This window comes from Nomascus leucogenys, chromosome 6 (genome assembly GCF_006542625.1).
Source record: "Nomascus leucogenys isolate Asia chromosome 6, Asia_NLE_v1, whole genome shotgun sequence".
NCBI classification, from domain to species: Eukaryota; Metazoa; Chordata; class Mammalia; order Primates; family Hylobatidae; genus Nomascus; species Nomascus leucogenys.
Window position 1 is genome coordinate 108,452,798 of NC_044386.1, and position 16,261 is coordinate 108,469,058.

The 16,261-nt window shown below is 43.1% G+C and overlaps 2 protein-coding genes and 1 pseudogene across 3 annotated transcripts in view; 1 reads left to right on the forward strand and 2 right to left on the reverse strand.

Moving 5' to 3' along the window:
• Positions 1-1,854: 1,854 nt before the first annotated feature.
• PEX11A (peroxisomal biogenesis factor 11 alpha) lies at positions 1,855-11,478 on the reverse strand. 2 transcript variants are annotated; one of them, XM_003268489.4, is made up of 3 exons: positions 11,272-11,476; positions 6,765-6,880; positions 1,855-4,268 (listed from the first exon to the last, which is right to left on the reverse strand). In XM_003268489.4, the coding sequence occupies exons 1-3, from the start codon at positions 11,325-11,327 to the stop codon at positions 3,697-3,699; spliced, it is 744 nt and encodes a 247-aa protein (XP_003268537.1). In that variant the 5' UTR covers positions 11,328-11,476; the 3' UTR covers positions 1,855-3,696. The 2 variants fall into 2 exon arrangements, with proteins under 2 accessions (XP_003268537.1, XP_004088397.1); XM_004088349.2 differs by lacking the exon at positions 6,765-6,880 and having other exon boundaries at positions 11,272-11,478.
• On the reverse strand, positions 8,165-8,918 carry LOC115835537 (annotated as a pseudogene).
• Positions 11,479-11,510: 32 nt separating the features above from the next.
• Positions 11,511-16,261, forward strand: part of WDR93 (WD repeat domain 93) — a 50,850-nt gene continuing 46,099 nt past the window's right edge. The window contains exon 1 of the mRNA XM_012507156.2: positions 11,511-11,551. The gene's annotated coding sequence lies outside the window, so the exon portion shown is untranslated. The remainder of the gene's footprint in view (positions 11,552-16,261) is intronic.

Sequence of the window (16,261 nt, forward strand, 5' to 3'; positions counted from 1 at the left end):
TTCCAGAAAGAAGGTATAGGGATATACATCGTTAAACTCAAAAGCTCTAAAGTTCTATATACCTCTGCAGTCTTTTGGCTCCTTTTCCATAGAGGGTCTTGTGGGACAGTTTTCAATCCATTCCTCTCATCTTTTCTTATTTACTAGCAAGAGTGAATGTTGAACAGTAAAATTTAAACCCACACAGAAGAGTTCATCTGAATGTATTCATCTTTGATTATGGAGATAAATTGCCCTCAGTGAGGAAGCGATAGAGCCGGGAGTGGAGTTTTTAATAGACTTTGAGGGAGGAATTTCCACTTCTTAGAATTCAAAAAAATTTATTGAACTTTACCTGGCCTAAGATGCTACCAGAATGAAGAGTAGGAGAGCCAAGTAGATTTTTGTTCTCCTAAGTCTGGATAAGTGACAGTGTTGACTAAGATTCTATCACTAATCAATAGCACCCAGACAACCAAGAATCAGCACCACTCAACCCTTCTTTAGTCAGGACTGAAGCACAAGCCCAGGTTCTAGTTCCTGGCTTCAGATATGATGGAGGACTATGGTGTAAGCCATAGCTTTCAGATTAACTAAGAAGGGCCTCTTCATGAAAATGGACAATAGGAAAACAAAACTTATTTTCTTTGTTGCTGGTGGAATTATATGTATTGTTGACTCTGCTAAGTCGCACACTGTGGGCAAGAGAAGAAAGAGGCAGGGGTGGGGAATTATGAAAGATCCTTGGTAATAAATTACGTATCTGTGATGCAATAAAGTAGGGAATGAGAAGGCAGGAAAGGGAGTCGTCAAAGGAGTAATATGCTATACATTTAATACTTATTGATCCAACCTGGGCTTTTCAAATGTAAAGCAGTAGAGAAGACAAAGTATTTACAGAAGTGGCCTCTGCCCTCACCTCAAGGTTCAGCACAAATTATCTGTGAGGCTGTGACTGGACAGCAACCTGAGCCAAAAGGCAGTTTTCAGCCTTCAGAGTAGTGGCTTTGGGCCAGAGGGAGTATAGGGCTTTGTGCCTGAAAGCTCTGCCAAATCAAATAGTCCTTTGGCTGCTTTAGCTGGGAGTGCAGAATGTGGGTTAGAGGTGAGAAGTGGTGAAAGGGCCTAGGAGAGTCCCGTGGGAAGACAGAAGTGTTAGTTTTCTAGCAGTAGCTTGCAGGGCATAGAGTTCTATCTTCTTTCCTTCTCCGTACCTACCTGCTTTCCCTACCCCTACACCACGTGAGAGCAGGGACCTAGGTCGTCTTGCTCACAAGTGGATCCCCAAAACCATTCATGGCACTCAAACATTCATTGTTGAATAAATGAATTATCAGGCAACAATGCTCAGTTGTGAATGTGCTGGGCTGTACATCTATGAAGAACTTCTTCGATTTTTGGCATCCCTCATGAATGTGGAGGCTCTGGGGTGGAAAACATTAGTTACAAAGAAGGATTCACAGGGAGGTACCAGGACACCATTAAGGTTTACACAAACTCTAAAAGAGGTAGTATTTCTCAAACTCCCCACCACTCACCATTGCAGGGGACAAAAGCACCAAGATGGATACCACTGTAACATAACATACCACCATGAATTCAAGGCAGACTTACCTAGGCAGAAGCCAGCCAGCCATTGACAGGGCTACTGTAGAGCACCCTCTCCATGGCAGCAGTCTAGATGAGTTCATTTCAGAGGTCCCTCTCAACCCAGAGGCTCTACATCTCAATCTTTCTCCATCCTCCTCCTCAGCCTGGATCTTCTAGCCCAGAGCTCGCTGTACCAACTGTGTAGGCTGATTGAGGATTATCTGCTGGATTGCCTTACGTTTAACTCTTCTCTATTCCCAGAACATGCTCACAGACACGAGTCAATTTTGTCTAGAAATTTATTGAACATAATTAATCTATTACAGTAGAGGATCTGGACTATAAAAATAATTACTTAAGCTTTTTATTTGCCCTGACCTAGTAGCTTTCATGTCTTTTAAAATTCCCTAAATTTTATTTCTCAGATCCCATATCGTGATTGGTTAAACAGACAGCCAAGAATCTGAGTCTATTTTTTGAGAATCTCAATCACATTTCTGAGAAATGTAACTTATTGAGTACATATTTATTTTCTCATTTCCATTCAGATAAATGACACGGCTTTGCTGGGAGGACTGACATCGGCCTCCTACCTGCTGGCATCCTATTTCTCTACCTCACCTCCCTCAAACTAAAGGATCTGTAACCACATATAAAGACCCACATCCAAGATGGCAGATAGGAACATGAGTCAATGTCATTGACTCAGCATTCCAGTGTCCTCTTCACTGGCTTCCTCCTGCGCTTTCCACCTCCCTCAATCACCCTACAAATAAGACGTCTGATTTATCATAGAAAATTGTGACCCTCTTACATCTGGAGTATTCATGAAATTTTTTTGACTGGATAAATTTTGATGAAAATTAATGTAGAATTGCCTAAATTGTTAGAAGGACTTAAATAAAACAATCTAACTGATAAGTCTAAATATTGTTTTAATTTTTTTTTTAAAGACACAGGGTCTTGCTCTATCACCCAGGCTGGAGTGCGGTGGAAGCTCACTGCAGCCTTGAACTCCTGGGCTCAAGTGATCCTCCTGCTTCAGCCTCCAGAGTATCTGGGACTACAGGCATACGCCACCATGCCTGGCTAATTTTTTAACACTTTGTTGTAGAGATGGGGTCTCACTACATTGCCCAGGCTGGTCTTGAACTCCTGGCCTCAAGCAATCCTTCCGCTTCAGCCTCCCAAAGTGCTGGGATTATAGGTGTGAGCCACCACACTCCACCCAGTTTTAGTTTTTCTAGAAAAGAATATAAACCACTGGACAAGGAAGATTCCCAATTATGGGAGTGTAAGCGGCAAAAAACAGGATTCAGTAGGGGATCACATTTCTACTCAATTCTGAAGACAGTGGGAGAGCATGGAGAGAAAACTGGATTTGGAGTCAGAGGAATGAGGCTCTAGCCTCAGTTTTTTGTTTGTCTCACTGTCAGCTTCTTATCTGTCACAGGCTACATATAGGTACCCATTGTGACCCTGTACCTATTTTTGTAAGTCCCTCCTGTCTGCTTCTGATTTTTGCTTATTCACTGCAACCATAGACACAATTTATACCATGAAGGTGCCTGATGCTTTTCTGATTCTACTTCTGGACAGAGCAAGGACATGAGTGCAGTGATGGTATAAGGGCCAACAAGTTGAGAGGCTGTAAGCCCAGCTCTCCTCCATCCTGCTACTGACATCAGAGCCTCTACTAGGTCTGAAAGTGCCATGCACCACACCTACTGTAATCATGTGAAACCAATGATCCATATAACCCTAAAGTTATCGTATATTAGTGTTCAATGATCAGTGCGATTGGGTCTTTTTAAAATTTTTCCTTTCAATTTTTATTCATTCAGCAAATACTAAGCTCTCACTATGCACATAAGAGATGTTCAATGTCAGATGAAGGGAAAATATTCAGAAATTCACAAGTCACTCCAGCACTCCAAAAACATACAACTCTTCATGCTCCTCCCTTCTCCATTCTTGGCCTCATCTCTGCCCACATCATAGGTTGTTAAATGCTCACATGAACAAGAACTTAAGCACAGTACGACATGGCCTGTGACTTATACAAATGTCTATCCCACTAAGAGGCCATCTTTTAAAGTAGGTACTAGTTCCAAGCCTAAAAACACCCTAACGGGTCTTCAGCTTCATCTGAGGATATGCCACAGTGATCATGCCTGCTATAGAGGACACAAGACCTCCAAGTCCAATGATGCCAGGATTGGACTTATAGATCCCCAGCTGGTCCAAAGGGTTCAGGATATCACAAAGGTTCTTCACTGTGTCCAGGAGCAAGGGAGGATGCTGCTTCAGAGATCGGAATAAGAGAAGTAGAAAGGATTGGAGCCATTCTGTTTCCTCATCAGCCACGCTGTACCCAAGAGGATCCTGGGATGCTGATTTCTCTTTCTTTGCCCTGTCACGTGTAACTCGTTTCATCTGCAGGGAGATTTCATACAGATCCCTGACCAGGCTCAGCAGAAGAGAATAGTAGTAATGGTGGGCAGCCCTTGTTCGCCATTTCTCTTTGTTGATGCCAGAGGTGAGACCTACGCTTCTCACCCAGAGGATGGTGTCACAGATGAAATAAATCACACGGTTCAGGTTGGCTAATGTTAAGCATAAGCGAGGTACCAGGTCAGTGGCATGAATGCTCTGCTCAGTTGCCTGTATAGCATGTACCACATTGCCTAGTCTGAACCCTGCAAGTAGAACCCACAATAGTGAACAGTTATTTCATTAGTACACAATGGGAAGATAGAATCCCTGTATCAGGGTGAGGAGCCAGATTTTCGTTGTTTTTTGTTGAGACAGGGTCTTGCTCTGTCACACAGGCTGGAGTGCAGTGGCACCATCACAGCTCACAGCAGCCTCAACCTCCTGGGCTCAAGCAATCCTCCCACCTCAGCCTCCCGAGTAGCTGGGATTATAGGCATGAGCCAGTGTGCCCAGCTTAGCACTGGTCTTTTTAACAACTGATGGTCATTCAAGGTTCAGCCTTTGTTCAGAAAAAGAGAAAGATTTTACAGTACATTAAGGACACCTAAAATGATCTTGGAAGGCAAAAAATGCAGTGAGTCTTTAAATTTACCTATTCCATTGTAATTAACACCTTAATGTTGACCGATGGCATACTCCAGGCAAGGTCAATCATGAGTGTGGACTGTTACATTTGATTATTTACCAGCTACACTTCTTTAGAAGGAAGGTACTATGATAACATGGACTCCAGATGCAATACTCTCTTGGAGAGTCTGATGCCTTACATTTTATTTATTTTCCAGATGAAAGACTGTCTTTTTAAAAAACACTATTATCATTTTGCCATTTCTCTGGTCCAAACCCCTTTTGGCTACCTATTGTCAAGAAAATAAGGTACAGATGGTAGAATTTAATGGATAGAACCATTAGTAATATTGTCACAGAGTTCCTAGTTGAATTAAATCAACCATTGCAATGGCATGTCCTATGTGAGCATGTAATTCAATTCATCAGGGATGCATCAATCAATAGGTACTTACTGAACACCTTCTGAGAAAGAGTTATGGTACTAAACGTCACGGAGGATACAAAAGAAGTACTTTTCCTTGAAGGACCATACCTTAGACTCAGGAGGCGCTCAGAAGTAGCTACTCTCAGAAAACTTACAATCTCAGAAGGGGCTGGGCGTGGTGGCTTACGCCTGCAATCCCAGCACTTTGGGAGGCCAAGGTGCACGGATCACCTGAGGTTAGGAGTTTGAGACCAGCCTGGCCAACATGGTGAAACCCCGTCTCTACTAAAACAAACAAACAAACAAAACAAAAATTAGCCAGGCATATTGGCGCATGCCTGTAGTCCCAGCTACTAGGGAGACTGAAGTGGGAGAATTGCTTGAACCCAGGAAGTGGAGGTTGCAGTGCACCAAGATCACACCACTGCACTCCAGCCTGGGCAACGGAGTGAGTCTCCATCTCAAAAAAAAAAAAAAAAAAAAAAAAAAAAAAAAGTTTGGTATTATGTTATCAAAAATAACATAAAATAGTAAAACAGTATATATAATGACTGTTTCAGTATATAGATTCTGGGTTCCAGTTCTGGCTCTTGTACTAACTGGCTGAATGATCCTGGATAAGCCCCTTCTGGACTTAGAGACCAGTGACCTCTAAAGGACCTTTCAGCTCCAACATTCTAAATAATCTAAATAGAATTTCTAATCTTGGCCTTCAGTGCCATCCAGAAAAGCTCACCCCACCCTTCCCATCCCTCTGCTTGACAATTTAAATCTTCTCTCTGTCAAACTAGTTTTGTAGTTTGACAATGATCCTCCCACACAATGGTTTGCTCAGAACAGTTCTGAGCCTTTACTAGAGAAGACTGCCCTTCGGAACTCTCTTCTTCCGTCTCTCTAGCCTCACCTCAAGTTCCACGTCCTCTAAAACACCTTCTTTTCCTCTACCTCAGCCAACAAGTTTGGCACTAAATCTTATATATCATTATTTAAAGCACCTTACTTCTCCCATAAGGCTCAGGAATGTACCTATATAACATAGGTGCTCAAAACCAACTGATCAATATGTGATGCTCTACATTCCATTCTAATGCCCCTGCTAACCTACTATAGCAACATCTGGTTTTCATCAAACAACAAAGAGTCAGAAAGGCAACAGCTATGAAAAGCACTGGATTTCCCAGTATGATGTATTATTAAAGTGAATTTAATAAACACAAAATATTGATTTCACTTTTTACCTTTAGCATGAAACCTACCTCAAACATGGTCTACAAAAATGTATCCACCTATATATCCTCTAGCACTTCTCAAGAAAGGAAAAAGGCAGGTGGTCTAGGATATAATTATTCCACTCTTGTTTAGAACAAAGGGGCTCACAGGAGCAGAAGCTCATGTCAGAGACTGCTAAAACATACTGTGATTCTAAGAACTAAAGGTGAACTAACACGTTGTCTGTCTTACTGGTTATGATTAAGCAGACAGATAAGGTGTAGCACCAGATGTGAACATAAGAGGGTGTTTATGAATGGTTTGCAGCAACACATTCAAACCTGTTGTGCCATGAGGACAGCCTTACTGGTCAATTTTACCAATAAACTTGATTGACTAGAAATCAATGACCTAGAAATTACTCCGTGAATTACAGGGTCTGAGGCTGAGGATTCTAAACCAGGAGCCACTGTCCCTCAAGAAACAGGGTACTTACATTTACGACCAGTGCTCACACTGGACTCCAGTTTCTTGAGCTTCATTACCACCTTCTCTTTGCCAGCTTTAGGCTCTAACAAATATCTAAGCAACATGCATGTGTACTGAGTGGCTCTGAAATGGAAAAAAAAATGGAGAATGATTTACAAACCAAATAAAACTTAATTCATGAAGTAAGGGAAAGAGAAACACATGCCTATAGACAACATTTCCAAGACCATTTCTCATGTAGCAACTCTTACAAAAGCAAAATTCTGCAACAGTCATTCCACAGGAGAGCCAAAGGGTAGAACATGTCACGGAAATTTAACACAAAGGTAATGAAAATGAACTCTGCAATAATGCAGCCAATGTGCCTCCAAAAGGCCTTTTGCTGGCACAGAGAAATGGATATAGTCAAAGTGAGAAACTGTAAAAAATCTCCCTCATGTTAAGTCTACAAAGATCCATACTCCTTCTCTTCCCCAGTGTAGATTTCTTTCTTTCTTTCTTTCATTTTTTTTTTTTAGACCGAGTCTCTCTCTGTTGCCAGGCTGGAGTGCTGTGATGTGATCTTGGCTCCACTGCAACCTCCGCCTCCCGGGTTCAAGCGATTCTCCTGTCTCAGCCTCCCGAGTAGCTGGGATTACAGGTGTGTGCCACCATGCCCAGCTAATTTTTGTATTTTTAGTAGAGATGAGGTTTCACTACATTGGCCAGGATGGTCTCGATCTCCTGACCTCATGATCTGCCCGCCTCAACCTCCCAAAGTGCTGGGATTACAGGCATAAGCTACTGTGCCTGGCCTGATTTTCAGATTTTTTTTTTTTTTTTTTTTTTTTTTTTTTTTTTTTTTTTTTTTTTTTTTTGAGACGGAGTCTCGCTCTTTCACCCAGGCTGGAGTGCAGTGGCGCGATCTCGGCTCACTGCAAGCTCTCCGCCTCCCGGGTTCACGCCATTCTCCTGCCTCAGCCTCTCCGAGTAGCTGGGACTACAGGCGCCCGCCACCACGCCCGGCTAATTTTTTTTTTGTATTTTTAGTAGAGACGGGGTTTCACCGTGGTCTCGATCTCCTGACCTCGTGATCCGCCCGCCTCGGCCTCCCAAAGTGCTGGGATTACAAGCGTGAGCCACCGCGCCCGGCCTGATTTTCAGATTTCTAAAATGAACTTTTCTACCATGTACTTAACCTACCATCTATGTGACAGGACACAAACTCAAACCAGAACCAAATGAAAAGTCCACAGTTTAAAGATTGTTTAATTTTTTATAAATGAAAGGACCAAATACACATCAGTACATAAATTAGTATAAATATGTTTTCATAGTTGTCTTTCAAAACTCATTCGTATTTTACATAAAATACAGACAGAATCCTGCTTAATAATACTATATATTTAATAAGGTGATTATTGTCATGCTTACAAATAACAATGACTTACTAATATAAATGTAGGAGAAATTTTACGTCACATAGTCACACATCCAAATCCATTTGGCAATCTACTAATAAAGTAGGTGCCTGGTTCCTACTGTCTTGTAAGTGCATTTGAATCCCTTTACGCTATAAATATTATTCTCAATAAAAATGTGGTATATTTTCCATTTTCTAAAATAGTGAACTTATTACTAGGAATGAAATAAAAAGAGAAGACTGGGATCATAAACAATCACTTTCTCTTTTTTAAGTGTGCTTCCTGGTTATAGGGCTGGTCATGTCAATGACTCTGCCTTTCTGAGCTTTGGTCTAATAATAAGGATCAGGCCAACAGTAAGACATTATTTTTATTTATTTATTTTTGAAGGGAACATAATCTCAAGATTTTATTGTCTTCATAATAAAACAAAAGATGACACTTAAAACTGGATCACTTGACCCTTTCTCTTCGTATCTCCTCCCAGTTCAAAATGCTGGCATCTTTTAATAGCCAGGATTCTCTTAGATCTTCACTGGGCTCAACACACTCAAGCTTTAGCACAATCTTCTTGGTAGTTTTAGCCTTTTTCTGGAAAATCGGCTTAGTCTGCCCACCACAGCCACTCTGCTTCCTGTCATAATGCTGCTTTCCCTGGGCATACAGAGAATCCTTGCCCTTCTTGTACTATGTCACTTTGTGGGGTTGGTGCTTGCCACACTTCTTACAGTCCGACAGGTTTTAGGAATGTTCACCATGTTTGCGTGAGCATTATTGGCACAGAAAGCAAGGTATTATTTTATGAATGCCACTGTGGTCATAAAGGTTATACAGATCATCAAGGGGGTTGGGAAATGAATGCTAGAGATCTCAGATCTTTTGGAATAAACATATCTTAAATTATTATTATTATTATTATTTTTCAAGACAGAGTCTCGCTCTGTTGCCCAGGCTGGAGGGTAGTGCTGCGTTCTTGGCTCACTGCAAACTCCGCCTACCGGGTTCAAGCGATTCTCCTGCCTCAGCCTCTTGAGTAGCTGGGATTACAGGCACGCGCCATCACGCCCAGCTAATTTTTGTATATTTAGTAGAGATGGGGTTTCACCATGTTGGCCAGGCTGGTCCCGAACTCCTGACCTCGTGATCTGCCCGCCTCGGCCTCCCAAAGTGCTGGGATTACAGGTGTGAGTCACTGCACCCGGCCTAAATGATGATGATTATTATTTTTCATGTTTTTATTTTTTTTTAGATGGAGTCTCGCTCTGTCGCACAGGCTGGAGTGCAATGGCGCGATCTTGGCTCACTGCAAGCTTTGCCTCCCGGGCTCATGCCATTTTCCTGCCTCTGCCTCCCGAGTAGCTGGGACTACAGGCGCCCACCACAACGCCAGCTAATTTTCGTATTTTTAGTAGAGATGGGGTTTCATCATGTTAGCCAGGATGGTCTCGATCTCCTGACTTTGTTATCCGCCCACCTCGTGATCCGCCCACCTCAGCCTCCCAAAGTGCTGGGATTACAGGTGTGAGCCACTGCACCCGGCCTACATGATTATTTTTTTAACCAACTTCCTTGATAAACCTTGCAGGGTACATTCTAGGTACACTGGAATTACAGGTTTCTATTTAATGAAATTTCTATTTAATGAAGCTTGTATATAAAGCAACCATTTAAAAAACCTATCAAGCTAATGAGAAAGCCAGTATAGCTTGGTAGTTAAGTGGGCACTGGAGTCATTTGAGTGGATGTGAATCTCTCAGTTCTGCCGTGTAGTACCTATTAACCTCCTTCTGCTTCAGTTTCTCCATCTGAAATGGGGAGAATATTTAGAGTATCTACCTCATAGGGTTGTGATGAGGGTTATATAAGTTCATAGTTGCAAAACACTGGGAACAATAGCTGGCATAAAGATGGCTTCCAAAAGCCTCATTATTGGGGCCATTCTAATTGATCTGTTTGTATCAGCACTTGCACACCCAGAAGAGAATGAAGAGCTGTTAAATAAAACTGCAACTGTAACTATTTTTTAATTAAGCAAGAATCAACCAAATCTTTAAAATATCATGAACTAGTACTGTATTTGTATTAAAGATACAATCTCTCAGTTCTTTTCGTTTCTTATGGAACCGAAAGAAAAAGAGACACAATCCCTGTTTAATATTTTCAGTAGCACAGCATGAACCTTAGAGGTGCAGTTAGCTCTTTCTGAGCTTCTCCCCACTGTATTTCCCCCCCAGTCCAGTTGGTGTGGTCTCATCCCCGCTATATTTTGTTTTACAATTTACAAAACTATTCCACATGCAGTATCTCAATGTACAGCCTGGGCAATAATGGAAGAGAACTTCTGTCTCTCCTTAAACATCTCAAGAGGTATTTGAGACCGGGCGCGGTGGCTCCCCCATGTAATCCCAGCACTTTGGGAAGCCGAGGTGGGCAGATCACCTGAGGTCAGGAGTTCGAGACCAGCCTGGCCAACATGGCGAAAACCCCGTCTCTACTAAAAATACAAAAAGTAGCCGGGCGTGGTAGTGCACGCCTGTAATCCCAGCTACTCAGGAGGCTGAGGCAGGAGAATCGCTTGAGCCCGGGAGGCGGAGGTTGCAATGGGCCGAGACCGCACCACTGCACTCCAGCCTGGGCGACAGAGCGAGACTCCGTCTCAAAAGAAAAAAAAAAAGAGGGAGCTATTTGAAGCCACACCAAGTGGTTTGCTTCCGTAGCCACAAATACTAACCGAAAGTTTCTCTTTAAAGGACATCCCTCGGAAGAATGTTGAGTGGGGAAAACCAATCTTTCTGTGCCCGGAGAGCAAAGTTAAGAGGGGAGGAGGATCTGTTAGCCGGTGTCACGTCGTAGACGGTCTCGAGGCGGCTAGGGTGCCAGGCAGCTTTCGCGCATGACGCTAGGACGGGACGCGGGTGCGTTGGGCCCACTCACGTTGAATTTAGGGTGAGGAGGGGCTCGGATACTAAACTCCCCCCGTAGGAGCTGGCAACGTCCTTCCTCCTTCCATCTACTAGGCTATCACCTCTTTTTTCTCGGGTGCCGAGGAATAGGCACCGGAGCACCGAGTTAGAGCGAGGAACGGGCGGGGGCCGCTGGCACCTGACTCACCTGAAGAGTCGGTCCCGGCCCTGGGTCTGGTTGGTGAAGCGGGTGAAGGCGTCCATGGCTCCTAGCCCAAAGGCCACGAGTCGCACTGGGCTCAGGCGTGGGTCCCTGGGGCCCGCCGGATCCCCAGGGAACGGTCAGTCCCAGGTTATCGGCTGAGAGGGAGGGGCTGAGTCTCTCCGCCCCAGAGGGGGCGGGCGCACTTTCTGTAGAGCAACTCCGCGAACTTCCGGCTTAAGCCGGAAGTTGTGGTTACCAAGGCGACGCAACGCCGCCGGGACAGGTGAGCAAAATTTCTGATCCTACTTTCGGGTGCCGCGGCTCCCCTCGAGTCCCAGGACTCCCCTTTACCCGTAGAGTCTCCTAGAGGAAAGTCTGAGGGGTTGCGGCTCCCCTCGAGTCCCAGGACTCCCCTTTACCTGTAGAGTCTCCTAGAGGAAAGTCTGAGGGGGTCCGTCTCCCCATACTCGGGCGTTTCCGGATGCCTCGCGGCTCCCCGCAGATCTTAGGTTCTCAGGAACCCGGGGTGAAATGCCGAATGGTCTCTCCAGCCTCAGAACTCCCCTGAGCTCTTGCTAATCGTTTCCCAGCGCCGTGCCTCTTTCCCTTGAGCTACACCAGCTCCATGTCTGGTGAAGGAAGTGATTAGGGCAGAGATAAGCCAATTCATAGTGTGAACCTAGCATGGGAGCCGGATGAAGTGAGAAAATTTTCTGCTTGGATTATTGAACACTGAAAGAAGATTGTTACCTGAGGAAATCCTAAAAGACTCATTATGAGCAAAGTGAAGCAAAAATAGATTGCAATGAAATTGCACCGCTGAGCATTCGTTCTGTGCGGCTTGAAGAAAAGGAGCCTTACCCACTCCGTGGCAGTAATTTTATACAATGTAACCTCTATAACTACAAAATAAGGTCGGCCGGCGCTGTGGCTCACTCCTGTAATCCCAACACTTTGGGAGCCGAGGTGGGCGGATCACCTGAGGTCAGGAGTTCGAGACCAGCCTGGCCAACAGGGTGAAACCCCGTCTCTACTAAAAATACAAAAAAAGTAGCGGGGTGTGGTGGCGGGCGCCTGTAATCCCAGCTACTCGGGAGGCTGAGGCAGGAGAATCGCTGGAACCCAGGAGGCGAAGGTGGCAGTGAGCTGAGATTGTGCCACTGCTTTCCAGCCTGGGCGACAGAGCGAGACTCTGTCTCAAAAAAATAAAATAAGGTCAACATTTTCATAATCTTTATTGCCTTGGTCAGGCCAGCTCCTAACATTTGCAGGCCCTGGGTAAGAGTACAAATGGAGTCCCGCATACCGTATGTTTAAATATTTTAGTCATAAATCAAGTAAAAAATTGTTAAGTAAAATATAGTCTGTTTTCCTACATTGACAAATAAACCCTCATAATGATGTAGAAGTCCAGGTTCATTTTCAGAATTCCTAGACTCCTTAGAATACCTGGAAACACAGCTGGAATATGGCAGTGTGGGGAGAAATGGCTCCCAGTCTTTTCCCACTTCCCTTTCTTTTCTGGTTTCTGGTGCCTACCTACATTCCCTGCCAGGAGCCTTGCATACCATCCTGATACTCCAAGCCACACCCAATGTCTGCCCATACCTCTGCAAGCAGCCATGACTTGGCCACCTTTCAGATCGAGGAGTGCTCACATTAGCAGCTGGGTCTGCCCTCAGGAGAAAGCTGAGAAAGGCTCATGCAGGCCATGGTGTCATTTGGGCAGTAAATTCCAGGGGTATTGGTACCCTGAACATGGTCTAGACTCCAGAAGAGGGAAACTAGGCTTTGGGTGAGCATATCTCCTTGGCCCCATGGGTTACTCATTTTTTGCAGAGGAAAGAGCCTGGAAGAGAGCCAGTTTTCTCTAAGTACATGGCCCAGGTCAGGGCAATTCTGCAAGCAATAAGAATTTATTGAGTGCTGGCCATATACTAACCACTGTGCTAAACTCTAGTCCTACGGTAATAGGTTAATAAGGAACACAGTAAACTGATAAGTACAACACAGAGATATGTTAGATGATAGAGGTGAGCACAGGGTGCTTCTAAACACAGATTTATATCATCTGTTTTTTGTTTTTGTTTTTGAGACAGAGTTTTGCTCTTATTGCCCAGGCTGGAGTGCAATGGCGCAATCTCGGCTCCCTGCACCCTTCGTCTCCCGGGTTCAAGCGATTCTCCTGCCTCAGCCTCCTGAGCTGGGATTACAGGCATGTGCCACCACGCATGGCTGATTTTTTATATTTTTAGTAGAGACAGTGTTTCACCATGCTGGTCAGGCTGGTCTGGAACTCCTGACCTCAGGTGATCCACCTACCTCGAGCTCCCAAAGTTCTGGGATTACAGGTGTGAGCCACCGCACCTGGCCTCATCTGTTTTTTATACCTATAATTCTGCCTTTTTCACAATATCATATAAATTGAATCATATAGTATGTAGCATTTTATTTTCTTTTCTGATTTATTTTACTTAGCATAATGCATTTGAGATTATCCATGTTGTACACATCAGTAGTTTGTAATTTTTTATTCCACAATGTGAATCTATTATAATTCATTATCCATTCACCCACTGAAGTACATTTGTGTTGTCTCTAATTTGAAGCCATTATAAATAAAGCTGCTATAAATGTTTAAGTACAGATTTTGATGTGAAACATAAGTTTTAATTTTCCTAGTGTAATATGCAGGAATGTGATTGCTGAAACATATGGTATGTTTAACTTTGTAAGAAACTGCCAAACTGTTTTCCAAAGTGGCTATCCTATTTTGTATTACCACTGACAATGTGTGAGAGCTTGTCTGTTTGCCTATTGGTGGACATTGGGTTGTTTCCACTTTGGGGCTCCTACAAGTAAAGTTGTAATGACTGTTCGTGTACAAGTCTTTGTATGGACATATGTCTTCAGTTCCCTTCTACCACTCCTAAGAGTGGAATGACTGGATATGATGGTGGATGTGTGTTTAACTGTCCTGCAGTGGACGGGCCTATGCAAACCTACCCCCAAAAGTCCGAGAAGGCTGAGAGGCCAAAGCAAGAGTCTGACATACCCAGTTTCTCAGAAACAAACATTTAATAAATAAATAAAATTTAAACAAACAGAAGCCATGTCTGTGTCTCAGGAAGCAAGACAAGATGGTGGATCCCTGCCATTATCCACCACACCCAGGGTTTCTGTACTATAGAGAAAGGTGCTTCAGAAGGAATGTGTAAGATAATTGCTTAAGGACAGAATTTATGACAAGAATGATAGTATCAAGGTTGTTTTGACCTAAGGGCAATATTTACAGTAAGTGGTGCTCTTACACAAGGAATAAGTCAAACTGGAAATCTTAGAGGTTTTTCTGGAACTGGGGATAATCAGAAGTTAACATGGAGGATTAGCATCCAAGATGGAGTTGCTTTGGCCTCCACATTAGCGTTTTAAGAAATTGCCAAACTGTTTTCCAAACCAGTTGTGCTATTATGGTTTCCCAGTAGTGTGTATGAGCATTCTTATTGTACATCTTCAACAACACTTGTATGGTCTATCTTTTTAACTTTAGGCATTTTAATATATGTGTAGTGGTATCTCATGATTTTAATTTGCATTTCACAAATGACTAATGATGCTGAACATCTTTTTCTGAGTCTATCTGCCATCTGTGTATCTTCTTTGGTTAAGTATCTGTACAAATCTTTTGCACATATTTAACAATTGTTGGGTTATTTCTTTTTTTTTTTTTTTTTTTTTTTGAGACAGAGTCTCGCTCTGTCGCCCAGGCTGGAGTGCCGTGGCATGATCTCGGCTCACTGGGTTCACACCATTCTCCTGCCTCAGCCTCCCGAGTAGCTGGGACTACAGGCGCCCACTGCCACGCCCAGCTAATTTTTTGTAATTTTTAGTAGAGACGGGGTTTCACCGTGTCAGCCAGGATGGTCTCGCTCTCCTGACCTCATGATCTGCCTGCCTCGGCCTCCCAAAGTGCTGGGATTACAGGCGTGAGCCACTGCGCCCGGCTGGGTTATTTCTTTTATTACTGAGTTTTGAGAGTTTTAAAAATACTCTGGACACAAGTACTTTATCAGATAAGTGACTTGCACATATATTTTCTCCCCATCTGAGGATTACCTTTTATTCTCTTAACAGTATGTTTTGAAGAAATACAAGTCTATTTTTGAAAAGGTTTAAATGACCAGTTTGTTCTTTTTAGGTTATACTTTAATGTCATGTCTAGGAAATCTTTGTCTAAGTGAAGATTGCCAAAGTTTTCTTACAGAAGTTTTATAGTTTTCAGTTTTACATTTAGGTGTATGATTTTACTTTGAGTTAATTTTTGCATATGGTGCAAGGTATGGATCGGCATTCATTTTTTTCGTATATAGATATCTAATTGCTCCAGCATTATTTGTTGAAAAGAATATCCTTTTTCCACTGAATTGTCTTTGTGCCCGTGTCAAAAATAAGTTCTCCATGTATGTTTGCATCTAATTTAGGACTCCCTATTTGGTTTCATTGATCTATTTGTTTATTTTGATACCAATACCACACTGTCTTGAATATTGTAGCTTTGTGATAAGTCTTGAAATTAGGTAGTGTTAGTGCTCCAATTATGAGTTGTAAAATTAGCTTCTTAATTTCTGGAAAAAAAAGCCACCTGGGATTATCATAGGGATTGTGTTGAATTTGTACATGAATTTGAAAAGAATTGACATTTTAACAAAATTGAGTCTTCCAACTCATAAATAAGGTATCACACTCTCCATTTATTTAGGTCTTCTTTAATTTCTGTCAGCAATATTTTATAGTTTTCAGTATATGGGTGGGTGTTTTTTAGAGAGGGAGTTTTGCTGTATTGCCCAAACTGGAGTGCAGCAACATGATCATAGCTCACTGCAACCTTGAACTCCTGGACTCAAAGCAATCCTCCCACCTCAGCCTGCTGAGTTGCTAGAATTACGGGTGCAAGCCACCTTGCCTAGCCCAGTATACAGGTTTTATATATCTT

Coding starts and splice junctions, on each gene's coding strand:
- PEX11A (XM_003268489.4), bottom strand. CDS start 11,327: ATGGACGCCTTCACCCGCTTCACCAACCAGACCCAGGGCCGGGACCGA. Junction 6,881..11,271: donor GGCCGGGACCGACTCTTCAG/GTGAGTCAGGTG, acceptor TTTCCATTTCAG/AGCCACTCAGTACACATGCA. Junction 4,269..6,764: donor TGTGAGCACTGGTCGTAAAT/GTAAGTACCCTG, acceptor TTCTACTTGCAG/GGTTCAGACTAGGCAATGTG.